We start from the raw sequence: 14,732 nt of genomic DNA on the forward strand, positions 1-14,732 counted from the left end.
TAAATAAATTAATTCGTTTTACATTTGATTTCTTTTGTACTAATTTAAAAATTTAAGTGAGAGTTTTACGTAAAGTTGCCGCTTAATTTAGGGATGCCGCGTCGGCGTTAACGCTGAGCTGTAAAAAACCCGCCGCTCTTTTATTTAGGGAGGGTAGTTAGTCTGCCAACTGTGCATATAAACGAAATCACGTTAATTAATTTTAATTTTATAGAGTCGGAGAGAATGCTTAGCCAGGTTGGATTGCTAATATCAGATAAGAGAACAGAATTGGAGGCTAACGACGTCAACAAATCACTTCTTTTAAACAAAAATAAAAGGATTTCTGAGGAATAAAGTACTCTATCGAAACATATTTTATATAAAATATACCTATTGTAACTCCTCAGCTCCCAGGGCAGTTTAATAGTATCATGAAAATTTGTATATTTAACTTTTGTAATTTTTTTGTGATTACCGCTATTGTTCATGTTTTGTTTTATAAATAAATCCGAAGATTATTTCATAAAAATGAGATATAAGAAAAAGTAGATTAATTTCAAGGGGAAAAACTATCGATACTATCGAAGGGTCTGATTATCGATAGTTTTGCAGCTCTAATTCACTCTTGCCTTTCCTCTCCATTTTTCTGAGCTTTTTCTCTCCTTTTTTAATTTGGTTTTTGTTTTTTTTGTGCCCTCTTAGTTTGAGTGTGCTAATGATGACCTTAGCACAAAGATCTCCTATCTCTTCATTCATAACTGTTTATTTTCTGCCCCACAATTCCATAATACCTGCTTCGTATATTTCAAGCATATTTTCGTCGACCGTATTCAGTTCCGTTTCCTTGCTTTAATTGCATCCACTAGGCTATCCGTTCTATCCATCTCTTCCGACCTTGTATGGTTGCTGTGGATTTCATTCCATATCACGTCAAAGTTGGTGTTCGACATTTCCGTGTTCTATATATATTTTATATTTTTTGTTCAAATTGCTGAAATACTTTCTAACTTTGTCCTGCCTGTATTTTGAATAATAACAGGGCTTTTAATTTGGCTTGAGTTTTCTTGGCTTTTCTACTCTTTTATTATTTAGAAGTTTAGGTATACTACTTGCGCTTGAAATCTGTATACTCTTAGTATCAAATGCTGTATGCCTGTATGCTTTTCAATACATTTATTTTTGATTTGAGCTTTTAAGACCAAATATTTTTAAGATATATTTTATCTTCCTAAATCTGCATGTGTACATGGATATTGTATTGTCATGCATGTGCATGTGTATTGAATATATAATATTAGGTATATTTATGTGCAAGTTCTTAAACTAGGTAAATATGTTTTGTATTGTTAATAGTTCAAATAGTCACCGCCGCAAAACCGTGGACTGAATCAGCTGATACGACCTATATTATGAGAGCGCAATTTTTTGCAACCAGTCTCGATATTTTGTAGTAATTAAAAAATAAACTTGAATATATTTGAAATATTCTTAAAATAACTCAAAATCACGTCGAATACATTTATTTATAAATAGGTAAACTAATTTTAATAGTTGGATTTTAGTTTTGAGCTTTTACATTAGGAAAAACTAAATGTGTGAAAAATCGTGTATAAAAATAGAACAATGGCAACATTGGTGAAATTAAAACAAAAGAGAACAACTGATTTTGGCGGTAAGTACGGAAGGGAAGAATGTCGGTGACTGTTTGAGCTATAAGTGTTGAATGCATGAATGTTTTTTGTGTTTGTTTATATTATGTTTTGTATTGTCTCGGCATTGCGAAAGATGTTCAAGAATTGTTCAAATATCTGTATAGGAATCTCTCTAAAAATGTGTGATTAAAATTGTAAAGATTACATATAATTTAAATAAATATAAGATATATTTTGTAAAATTGCTAATATTTATTAATCTTAAGTTACCCATGTATATATAATAATATTGACATAAAAAATAAGATTTTTTGCCTTTGTCAAAAAACAATTTCATTTCATATTCTTCAATACAGTTGTAATGCATTTTTATGTAAACCCCTAGTACGATCTGTCATATTTTGAGTAAACTTAGTATACAAACTGCTCGTATTAATTTCAATGTGAATGTAAATAGCTGAAGCAACACTTCTTACTTCTAATTAAAATATATACGGAATTCTCATATACTACTTTACTTTGCGAGAGTATAAAATGTTCGGTTACACCCGAACTTAGCCATTCCTTACTTGTTTTTTTTTTATTACAGATAAGATAATTACGAATGCACGCTGTTTTGGCTCAACTGTAAGGAAAATGTGTTTCCATTTGCTGTTTTGTTCGGAGTAGATTATATCTACATATATGACAAGTTCCCCTGATGAACTTAATAAAGAAAATAGCTGTGCATCCAGTTCATTGCTGAACTTTTTAGTAAATCACGAAAGCAATACGAACCAACCAGTATTACAGAACGAGATAAAATTCAATTTTGCGGTATTCATGAAATGCTTAAAAAAATATAATCGGAAAGTAAGAGACAAACAACGTTTTTTAGTGTGGAAAATTTATTTTTTCTTACATATATTATTTATAAGTATATGTAAATACTTAAATACAAGCATTTTTTAAAAAAAAAACTAGAAAGCAAACCATACCGACAGCGGCAAATCCTCTGCATCAGTATTGAATGCATTCTCTGCTGCTCCATCTGCCGCCAGCTCCAATCTCACCACTGCCGATGTTGCTGGTACAGATACTTCTCCGTCCAATGCTGCTGTGTCTGTTTGCTGATAATGTGAGTATGGATTATCTCGCTCCCGCTGCTTTACTTGCAGTCGCTACCAACGCTGTTAAAGTTTGACAATACATATGCTAAGGATGTTAGGAATGTCAACCTTCACTCGCATGCCAGGACCAAAAACAATCCAACTGCTGCTTTTAAACCTGATCGCATCAAAAATTTGTGCATTGGCACAACAACAAAACACATGCACATAAAATGAAATGGCTGCAAAATCTGCTACCCCAAAACTTTTATTAATTTTCATAGAAAAATACTTGCATATGTTAATAAAGGATTTTTGCATTTCATGCTATTTAGAATATTGTAAACCATCAATTTAAAGCTGATTCGTAAAGAAGAAAATTGTTTGTCAATAAAATTATCAAACAATAAAGAAAAGGTTTTAAGGAAAATTATTCTCCCGGGCCTGGAGTTCTCAAAGCTTTTAATAGGTGATTAATATGAACATTAATTTAAAAATTATGATTATCGATAAATGAACGTTTTCTCGCTTTTGTAGATTGGCACGAAAAAACTGACAGAATCGATGCCGACAAGTTATTTGCGAAAAATCTTTTAGGGATAAATTCTTGAAAGAAGTTAAAAAACTCAACCTTACCGCAGAAACTCGTCAAGACGTTGATGGAATTTTGAAATATATGAGCAAGTTTGAGTGCGTTTTGAGAAACTTGGTTCTTCAAGAGGTCAATGACACCATCAACGCTGAAGTTAGAAATATAGAATATCTTCTTGTGGATTTGCAATTTCTGCGCGACCAGTGACAGTTTTTAATGAACGCAAATTGGTGAAGATAATTTAGAGCATGTTGAGACGATTTTACAATGAATAAGAAAAAAAACATGGATGAAGAAGTAGATGGAAATTGAATTCAAAAGAAGTCATCATCTATGGCAGTTCCATGATATGAAAGAAGATGAATTCAAAGCGGCGCAAAAAATTTTGCAAAAAAGTATTTCGTTGTTGTATCTGATAAATTGTCAAATGAAGCTATTCATTCAGACACGTAAACTATGCAAATTTTGAAACTTCATACAACTTATTAAATGCCATCAATTTTTAAGATTAATCAAATTAGGAAGAAATTTTCCAAATATTTGCATCGCTTCGATAATATTTTGAACTTTATCCGTTTCTGCATCAAGTGGTAAACGTTCGTTTAGTTAGTTGCTAAAACGCGGAGAGCTCACTTCTAAGTTCCAAATAATTGAAGATTGCAGGATTTAATCATAATAGTCAACAGATTTAAAAATAACCGTTTTTTCAGTAGCCAGATTGGTAAATAAATGTTTGAATGAGATGTTTCTGTCTTCTTTTTAACTATCAAGTCTTGCCATCCGTATATTCATATATTTCGGCATAATCTGAAAAAATATATTTGGCTGAAAGTCTATGTATGAAACAAAAATTCGTTCCACCCAACATCAACAAGACAGCAAATTTAATACAGATTTGATGAGAGCATAAAACTCTACGTCGTATTTGACTTATTTTTTACATTAAAAGTAGTAAGTGGAAAGATAGTTGTTAAAATTTATAAAATATTAGAAACGTTCCTGTTGGGAACCCACCCTTTTACCCGAGGGTCTCGGCGGTCCTAGCTGTGGCAACGTTTGGAGTGGAAACTTAGGTTGTGTGAACGGGAACATGGATCATGGAACAAAATTTAAGAGCATCCGTGGATAAACTAGACCTTGGTAGGAGTGTATATACCAACAGGATAAAGAACCAAAGCACACATCCCACATTTTAAAGAGGTGACTGCTTTATTGTGCTTCACGTTAATTAAATACGCCAATGACAGATGACAAAGCAATAATTTGATAACAGTTTCCTATTATTTTGAAGGTGGGCGTAACCCCGCCCCCTAAATAGTTTATATATCTTCCAAACCGCTGAAGCTAATTCAACCAAATTTGCTGAGAGGAAGTCATTTAACCCCTTTTTATACGCTGTGAAAATGGGCAAAATCAGATAATGACCACGCCCACTCCCCATATAACAATTATGTTAAAATATACTAAAGGTGCGATAACTGACGAAATAAATGCGCCATAAGCATTAGATTTCACAAACAAGATGGTAGGGTAGAGCTTTATAAGAGGAGGTGTAAAAATTCCTTTAAAGCTTGTTTTATTTAGTTTTTTTTTAACTATTATTTACTATAATTTCTTAAATGTAATTAAAACAAAATAATATCATTACTTTTACATTCAGCAAGACATCAAAAATATGACGATGCCGGAGTCAGATTGATAAGCTTTCTTATTCATTTATACTAAATTTCCATTAAATTTAGTGAGTATAGCAAAAAATGCTCTTATTATGCCAAGAATATAATAAATATTTGTAATATCCCATATATTTGAATTATGTATGTCTTCCATTTGCGATAAAAGTGAATAAATTATTTATAATTAACTATTGGTTTCGATTTTATCCTTTCTTATCTTTATGGACTCGCAAAAACAAAACAGTTTATCGCTAAAATAAACTTTGCAGTAAAAGTGTTCCATAACGCAGTTGCATACGTAACAAAAAGCCAAGTATGGAAATACGCTGCAAAAAGTATGTCAAAATCAAACGAAAAAAAAACAATTATATGTTACTTGTAGCTTTCTTACAATTATCATATATTTAAGTATCCTCGTGTCTAAATTTAGCCCATCAATGCATATTTCCCCAATCTAAGTAACTAAACCTTTTTTGTACTTTTTTTTAATCAAGAAGATCTTTTATAACATGGAAGTTATGTTATCATATGTGTAATATTAACTTCAAAGCTATAAATTTTTTAAACACAAATCAACCTTACTTGCAAAAATCCGGCAGACACCAATATAGGAATTACGTTGTTAGCATCAAATCGTGGCATATCTTCTGAAACTTCAATTGTGGGTTTCTTACAACCTGATGATTCAACAAAATCCGTTAATTTCATCCATTTTATCAACCAATCGAATATTTGTATATCGCAATGCACCGAAATGTCCATTTCGTCGAGCTTTTGTCCAGCTGTTACCTCCGCGAAGTATCCCATTTTATTCACCAATAACCGTTGTGAGCAGCTAAAATCTCTTGTAGTATTTTTTACCTCATCGCATACATGGATAACTATTTCAGGTCTGTATTTTAATGAAATAAAATATATCATATTAAAATTTGAAACGTATTTATGGGTATCTGACTAGCGTACTCTTTTGTATCTGCCATATTTCTTAACTTTCTCATTGACTTTGCATCGTTCGGATAAGTTTCACAATTTAATCCCTTTCTGTCGTTAACATTTTCAATTTCATTAAGTTTTCCGTTATTATTCACTTTTTCAGAATCTGTGTTCTCCAAAAGAATTTGTTTAGCATTAATCGATTCTTTTTTAGTTGTTTGTTTAAGTTTTAATTGATTAGGAAAAGAAGTTGGTACAGGAATTGGGCAAATAAAGGATAGAACAGAGTCAGCCATTCCTTCATTAATAACATAGTCTAGTTTCTTATATAGTTTTGTTTGCACATATTCTTCCTTTTTTAATCCGTTTTCTAATTTCTTGAAACTACGACGAGAAAATGATCCAATGGCCAACCCCACGGTACTCCGCCTTTGGGAAAGTTGAAAGTTATCATCGATTCCGTTTATTTCGCTATCTTGTACAATATTTGGTTTCATTATTTTATTTTCAAATCTTTGCCCCAAAATGCCTTCAAAGATCTCTCTATCCACCATTTTTTCAAAATTCAATTCATCTTTCGGGAGATCTGAGTGATAATTTTCTGATGTATTACACGTCAAATGCCTTGGTTGATTAGTTTGCATTGATACAACATTATTTACTTTACAAGAAACTTTTATGAAATCTAAAAACTTATTAATTTGTATTTCTTTTTCGGTGTCTTCTACAAGTGAACTAATTTCAGTTTTCGGATGAAGTAAATAATTGAAAAATTCATATTTCTCTTTAAACTTTTCTTTATAAGGCTCGCTTTCTACTTTTTCTGAATTCATAACTTAACTTTATATGGCTTGTTATAATAAAAATCAATTCGGTATGGTAAACATTTATGACAAAATAAACAAATTTGTTTCCCTTGGAGACTGCTGACTACTTAGTTTATAATAAATACATATATATGTTTATACATCAAGCAATTTACATCCGCACAACTTATTTCGGAAATTAATCTTGTTTGAACTTCATAAGAAAAAATTCACCACATGAGGTGAAAAGCATTTTGCTGTAAAATTAAACGAAGCAAAATAAAGAAATCGATTGCCAAGAAGAGTAAGTAATTTTGCAAATTTAATAATTCTGATTTAAATATAATCATTTCATTTATTTTTAGGCTTACAACATGTAGTTTTATTTCACTATTTTCATTGCTTCTATACTATCTTAGAAATCTATCTTATCTAAATAAATGTGTATGTGTCATGCGATATCGGTTATTTTTAAATGTAAAAATCAATGCATGTGCATGTTTGTTAAGATGCAAGTTCTTAAACTAGCTAAATAAATATGTTTGTATTGTTAAATGTTGAATGCATGTGTATTGCATGCATATGTTTCTTTTGAGTTTGTTTTGTATTGTCTCGTATTATATTTGTTCTTATATAATTGCAGTTATATATAATTATATTTTCGTGTGAAGAATTCACCAGATCTTTGAGAGTGCTATTATTACATATTACATATGTTATGTATGTAATAAAATAACTAAATTATTTAAGTAAAAATATTTTCATATTCGTACACATATTAAATACATACATACATACTTATTTACAAATAAAATCTTTACCGGATTTCTTAAACATAGATGCCTTTTTATTAATACTTAGAAAAAAGTTATATATAAAACAAAAATAAATAAAAAAAATTCAATTCTATTTCATTCAAATATTTACAAATTTGTTTAAAAATATTAAATTAAACAAAACATACTCAACTGTTTAGTATTTTGGGGGTTGCTTTCAGACGACACAGATTTGTAAGGAAATTGTGAGTATTTTAGCTTTTGAATTTACAACAGCATAAGGTACACCTCACAAAACTCATAAACCTATGTGAGTAGGGCTGTTATTTTGCACTCATGACATCTATTGAATAAACCTTCGGTTTATAAAAAACTACATACTTTAACTGATTAACTAAATTCAAGTGACGCGTTGTAATAATTTCGAGTAATATTTACTGACTAAAATTTATTTATGGTAGATCTACTTTATTACATGCATATAAATATTGTACAAACATACTGCACAATATTTGCATTTAATACAATTGATTCATGTAAAAAAAAATGTACGATAGAATTAAATAAATATGTATAGACCTCTGGATTTCTTCGCCTGCAAACACACTACATTAATTACAACTCTTTGACATGAAAACAAAAATCATGAGCTTTGGCCAAATGGTTGACGCGTCAACGGAGATTTCACATTGATTCGTGAGTCCAAATATGTGCGAACGCTTGTAAAAGAAACTTTTAATGATAAAAGAAAATAAATATAATAAATGTACCACATAAATCATCAAATTATATAACTTCACATATATATATGTAGAATATCATTTATTTATTATATTGTAACGGATTTCTCGATAAATCGTCTACCTGTAACTCACTCTTGAGTTCGATCACTGGATTGTTAAATAAAAGTCCCAATTTAATGGCTACACACTTATCTTTATTTCTAATTCCAACAACTTAACACTTATTGCTCGTTATTCGAGCTTACAACTTCTTGCTTATAGCTTAATTGCTCTTATCACGACAACACTCTAACTAGAACTGTGTTTGCTGCACAATCCGGCAGCCCTTATATAGTAAATCTGTAACAAAACATTGCTTCTAGAACATTCTGGCAACTACGAATTCGCTAACTAGTTGCTTCTGGCAGTTTATTGTTGATTCGATTTTGTTCTATCATCCGTGTTCGTCACATTGCCCTCCACCTAAGTCTGATCGTCCCGATTAGACATATTTGCGATACCAAACACAAAGCTTTTATGTCCCCCATCTCGTCTTCTAGGCTGGTGCTGACATCGTTAGCCGTCCTTCTCTTCTTGGAGTTAATTCCATCCGTTTTCCGGATACTCAGTTTCTGGTACATCCCTTGACTTAAAGCTGATTCGAGATTCCATTCTTGATCAGAACGTAACTCCATTGGAACACCGAATCTCGTTACCCACTTGTTGATGAATGCCTCCGTCACTGGTTCAGTCTCTTGGTTAGGAATTGTGTATACTTGTGGCCATTCATTGAAATGGTCCTTGACTACCAAAACATGACTATTTCCTAATTTATTGGTGGAGAATGGACCATCTTCATACACACCTATTTTCTCAACTGGCGCACGCGAATTGTGCTGTTTCATCTGCCCATGACTCCTGGACTCCTTGATCCTTTAGCTACAATGTTCTCAGCATATTTCGCAATCCTTTTTATAGCTGATTGACAACCAGTCCAATAAAACCTTTGCTTCAAATGCTCCAAGGATTTCATGTCTCTCAAGTGCCCTCCTCTTGGACATTTGTACTGCACGTTAAGAACATCAGGAATTCCAACCCTTGGAACAACCATAAGTACTCGGAAGGGTTGCTTATTTTCGCTTTTCCATACTCGATGCAAGCAGCCATACACTAACTTTAAACTGCTCCGCTCTGCCCAATATGATTTTGTGACTGGCCTTCCTGTAGTTATTTCAACTCCACCTTATGTAATGCACCTTCCAATTCTGGATCTTCCTGCACAGAGTCATCCGTTTCAGGTTCAATTTTATGCTGATCTTCCACCTGTAATGGCATACACGCTTCCTGCTCTTCCAACTGTAAGGACACTTGTGCTGGTATCCAAGCTTCTTGCTCTTCTAAATGTGAGGAACCTTTTACTGGTTCACACGCTTCCTCCTCTTTCAACACCTGCCCTGACATACGCAGTTCCAGCTCTTTCGACTGTGAGGACCCTTGTACTGGGTATCTTTATTTCTAATTCCAACAACTTAACACTTATTGCTCGTTATTCGAGCTTACCAACCGTGCTAAGTTGTTAGAATGAGAAATTAAGATAAGTGTATAGCCATTAAATTGGGACTTTTATTTAACAATCCAGTGATTGAACTTAAGAGTGAGTTACACGGTAGATGATTTATCGAGAAATCCGCTACAATATTTACCTGAACACACAGTTACATATATATATGTAAGTTCATATGTGCGACCACAAATATATTGTTTAAATGAGCTTAGCCTCCCCCTACATACACACGACTCTGCGCGGTAAAAACTGGCGCGCCCTAATATAACACACCACAACCACGCGCGTGTACATCGCCAGCTAACTAATGGGATGGTCCCTGCAGCTATTCCACCTCATTCGATTAGAAAGTGATCCAGCGCGCTACGTATACAACTTTCAATTTTTGATTCCATGACACATTGGACAGCAGCGATCCTGCGTGCTGCGATTATATTTTTTCGACATCGCGACGTCAATCTTTTTCGTGCAACAGTGACTTCCATCTACCCCGTTCTGTCGGCGAATTTCCATTCGCTACCGACACCGCCAATCGTCATACATATATAATATATATATACATATATGTACATTGTATCAATTAACAATAAAAATCAAATAAATCATAGATCTTAAATCCGCAGGTATTTCCATTTCAAGGAATCGTATTGGTGTTCAAATAAAATATTGTGTTCTCCCCAATATATTGGGTAAACAATATAGCTCATCAAACCTATATTAACTACATATTTAGGTAATAATACAAACCTTTATTTTATATTTCAAAATATTCTGTGCAATTAATCATGAAATAAGTCAATTTATACATACAACATATGTATATATACCTATGTGCTTTCATACCAAATATAATGTCAATATAGCTATAAGTTATATGCAGAGTCGTCTGCGCATTGTAAATTAACGAATCTGTAAGCGTACATCTCTTTACATTGTTATTGACATTATTTTTCTCATTTAACACTGAAAATTCTCAAGTTTGCTATTTTCAAGCCTACTTCCCATGGAACACAACTTTAAATACCATCTGATTTTTTCACTACCCAGTACACAAATCAAGCAGCAATTAATATATAAGGATAAAACTTTACAACCTTAGGGAATGCCATCTCAGGTCTAAACATTTTTTAAATCCGACCATTGCTATTCAAGCTCCCAGAAACCCGAAATGTGGACCCCAGAGCCTATGGCTGACTTTCTACATTGCCGTGAGAATTGGGCAGACAGTTGATGCAAAGTTTATGTTTAAAAAAGTTTTTATTTAAGCCATTTTGATAACTTTTTGGCTTAGTAACCTTTTTGTCTACTCGCTCTATTATATCATATTGAGCAGTGAGGAATTCTTAAATTTGATACCATTTCGGCGTTTTTTTTCGTGATACCAGGCATTGCTCTCATTGTAGCAAAGCAGTATCAGGTAGTGTCGCTGCACAAACATTTACTTGAATAGGATCCCATGATTCTGTGGATATATATTGTGTTTCTAACACAGATAAGCAATTAGTCATTGTCGTGTATATTTTTTCAAATTATTTCTGGTTTCTTGTTGTATTTTCGGTAAATTCATTAAAATGGTTCTCCTTCATTACTCTTTCATTTTCGTATCTTTCGACCACTGCATGCAAAGCCAGATTAAAATTTTCATCAAAGTGAAACGCTTGACGATGCTGTTTGCTTTCCTTTTGTTTTGTAAATACCTGAGATGGTACAACTTTTGTTGTCGTGAAAATTTAGTATGGTTTATATATACGGCTGTGAACATGTCCTGGAAGGACTGCCATTGATCATACCTTCCATGAAAAACTTCAGTATCATAAGCTGATACTTTTAAAAATATACCTGTATCTATTTTCGTTTGGAGTTATAAATATTGTCGGAGAAGGAGTAGTGGCTCTGCATGGCCTTAATAAATTTATTTGGCCTTATATCATTGCTTTCGTGGTTTCGTACTGATCGAGACCGTTTTCATATGTATGTTAGGACGCCGACGCCCGTATTGTGCATAAGCTATTTTACCAAATTGTCTTTGGTTCGGTTGGAATGATCGAGCTGATAAAGCACATGTTTAAGCTATTGAACCGTTTAAAAATTTTGTATATTTTGAAAAAATAAGATTTCATGTTTTAAAACTTAAATAATTGTTGCGTAAAGTTTATTTACCAATTCAATAATTACATATGATGATTGATATTTAGATTTTCTTACAATTATTATTAAAATGTTAACCGTATATATACATAAATATGTTTGTATTTAATTACTATTTTCCACGTTTTGTTTAAATTTATGTTTTGAATGTTACTTTGCTAAAATGCAGTTCACATAACAAAACATAAAACATTCTCATTTCATCTTTGTTGGCATCATGCAACCGAAACTTTGTATGTACGTGTTGCTTCTTCAAAATTTGTGTGCAAATGAAAAAACTCGTGTTCGGGTGGCACGCTTTGTGTTCTTGTTTGTAACAGCTCGCTGCTACCCTTTTCACTTTCAAATTCTTTGAACGGTTGCAAGAACGCTCGGTTTCAAATGAATTCGTTCACAAATTTGAATTCTGTTACCTAATTTTTGTATGTAATATGCAAATATGTATGCAAAATGTGAGATCATCATCCCAACATACAAATGAATTATGCAACACGCTCTAAGTGTTGACAGAAAAACTCGATTTAAGTTGCTGGACTATTTTTGCTCGTGTGAATGCACAGAGCGACACCAAAAGAGAATTTGCCAAAAATGCGGGTCAAAAGAGTCCCAATGTTAAAGCACACTACTTAGACATCAATTAAACATTATCAAAAGATTTTCAGCAATCTTTAATTGCCTGACGAAATTCACCGTTGTTTCTACTTTATCATTTTTCCTTTTCTAATTTGATGCGGCGTTTTTCTGATGCTGTCCTCCCAAATATTTTGATACAACATTATTTTAGTAATTTCTTTGAAATTTGTTTACTATAAACTAATAAATTAAGTATATTTCACGTATTAACAGAACTGTTTATGTTTTTGTTTACAATTTACATGCTGTTCATTCTTCTTTTTCTTATCTCGAAAGAATTAAGTCAGAAGATGGCAGTCGGCGTAATCTTGTATATTACATTCTTGCATATTTCTTTCATTCAGCGTTTAATTCTTGTACTAGCAGAGAATGTAGATTATAGGGAAGGTTCACAGTGCGACCATTTTCAAAATATTTCCCTTTTCGCAGGGGAACTGAAACGTGTTTCACCACAGAAAATTATTTGCCTGTTTCGCCACAATTAACATCAGAGGAGTCGAAAATAGCAGAATAGAGAATTTTCATTGTTAATTGAGATATGTACACTTTCAGATTCGTTTATTTACAATGCGCAAAGGTCTTTGCATATGTACATATATGTATGTAATTTATAGACAATCTGTATATCATCGTAAAGGGGGAGTAGAGAAAGAATCAGCTGATGGATGTAAACAATGCTACAGCTGAGAGGGGTCATGGAGAAACGTCAAGTCCGCCTAGGGGTTGAGTTTCTATTGATAGCCAAGATGGCCGACTTTTAACCGGAAAATCGTTGCATTTTGCTATTTTCTCTTAATTTATGAAAAAGTTGTCCAAAAAATATTGATTATATGTAAAACTTTAATAAGTTTTCAAAATTAAATAAGTTTATTTTAATATATGTTCTTAAAAAAGCGGCTATTATTGGCAAATTTCAGAATAATATATATTTATGCCTTTTTTTTACTGTGGTAACTTAAGAAATATTCACGACAGGAAAATGTAAGATGCAATTAAGCAACCATGTCAAATAACGTCATGCCGAAAATGCTTATTCAACGAAACTGAGGGCAATGTTTATAAATTTGCAATACAATCTTCGTAAAATAGTGAATATTTCATATTGCTCCTGATAAAACTGCTCAAACAAGAATTTTTATCAATAAGCAGGTGTGTATTAGTGCGTTTAACTAAAAGTTGTTAATAAATTCAAATGCCAGTATTGCTATTCAGCATTGCATAACAGTGTTGCGCAAGTTAATTTTATAATACTTTTTAAAAAAGAAATATATCTACCGTATTTTATACCCTTATAAAATGTTTTATACTATAAAGATATTGCAACTTCAACAAATTATTTATTTTAGGAGTCTATATATTTGAAAACTAAATTTAGAACTATATAACAATATGGTAATTGATTTATGTTAAGAGTTATATGTAAAATATTGTACATATTATAATGGCTACATGCTGATATACAGAGACAACTACCTGATATGCCTACCGTATTTTATACTATAAAGATATTGCAACTTCAAAAAATAATTTATTTTAGAAGTCTATATATTTAAAAACTGAACTAAGAACTATATAATAATATGGTAATTTTGTATGTCAAAAGTTGTAATAAACTATTGTACATATATCCATCATTAATTGGTGATATATAAAACGTAAATAAAATTTGTGATTAAATAAATCTATACTTAAATTAGAGCACTAGTAAAATTTCTTGATATAATTACAATGATAAATTTTGCTTTATTGTTTAAATGAATTATTATCACTTGTATGGCAATCATTAGTTTTCCTTTTTTATTATATAAATTATTATTACTTATAGTATCAAATTTTGTTACAATAGTTATTTCTTCCCGTCCACTCATAGTTAAATTGAATTTTCAGTTTGCCCAATAATAAGTTATTTAAAATGCTTAAAAATATGCCGCATATTTACCTATATCAACATGGTATGATATTATATATTGTTAGCATTAAACATCAATTAATAACCAAAATTTAAAATATTTATAAATAATTATTTAGGCGTTTTCTGCTATGCGCAACCCGTTTTAGCCCCTCGCCACCCTAACTCACCATGGCCACCATGTTGATTTTATTGTGAACGTACACCTCAGAGGTGGCGAAACTATTGTGAATGAGACTTTCGCTACTCCC

The 14,732-nt window shown here is 32.0% G+C and overlaps 1 protein-coding gene and 3 long non-coding RNA genes across 4 annotated transcripts in view; 3 read left to right on the forward strand and 1 right to left on the reverse strand.

The window, feature by feature from the left end:
- Window positions 1–6,797, reverse strand: part of LOC106621867 (SANT and BTB domain regulator of class switch recombination) — a 40,895-nt gene extending 34,098 nt beyond the window's left edge. Inside the window, exons 1-2 of the mRNA XM_014240883.3 lie at window positions 5,954–6,797; window positions 5,573–5,882 (exon numbers count right to left, since the gene is read on the reverse strand). Of these exons, the coding sequence (XP_014096358.2) occupies window positions 5,573–5,882; window positions 5,954–6,756 (1,113 nt within the window). The 5' untranslated portion in view covers window positions 6,757–6,797. The remainder of the gene's footprint in view (window positions 1–5,572; window positions 5,883–5,953) is intronic.
- Window positions 2,156–5,178, forward strand: LOC118680484 (uncharacterized). Its single transcript, XR_004976015.2, has 2 exons — window positions 2,156–3,191; window positions 3,260–5,178. It is a non-coding gene; the product is annotated as an uncharacterized lncRNA (long non-coding RNA).
- Window positions 6,798–6,832: 35 nt separating the features above from the next.
- On the forward strand, window positions 6,833–7,284 carry LOC118680492 (uncharacterized). Its single transcript, XR_004976024.2, has 2 exons — window positions 6,833–7,033; window positions 7,095–7,284. It is a non-coding gene; the product is annotated as an uncharacterized lncRNA (long non-coding RNA).
- A 7,188-nt stretch (window positions 7,285–14,472) lies between these two features.
- LOC138857868 (uncharacterized) lies at window positions 14,473–14,642 on the forward strand. Its single transcript, XR_011397083.1, has 2 exons — window positions 14,473–14,524; window positions 14,601–14,642. It is a non-coding gene; the product is annotated as an uncharacterized lncRNA (long non-coding RNA).
- The last annotated feature ends 90 nt before the right edge of the window (window positions 14,643–14,732 follow it).

Source organism: Bactrocera oleae, chromosome 6, assembly GCF_042242935.1.
Source record: "Bactrocera oleae isolate idBacOlea1 chromosome 6, idBacOlea1, whole genome shotgun sequence".
Taxonomy (NCBI): domain Eukaryota; kingdom Metazoa; phylum Arthropoda; class Insecta; order Diptera; family Tephritidae; genus Bactrocera; species Bactrocera oleae.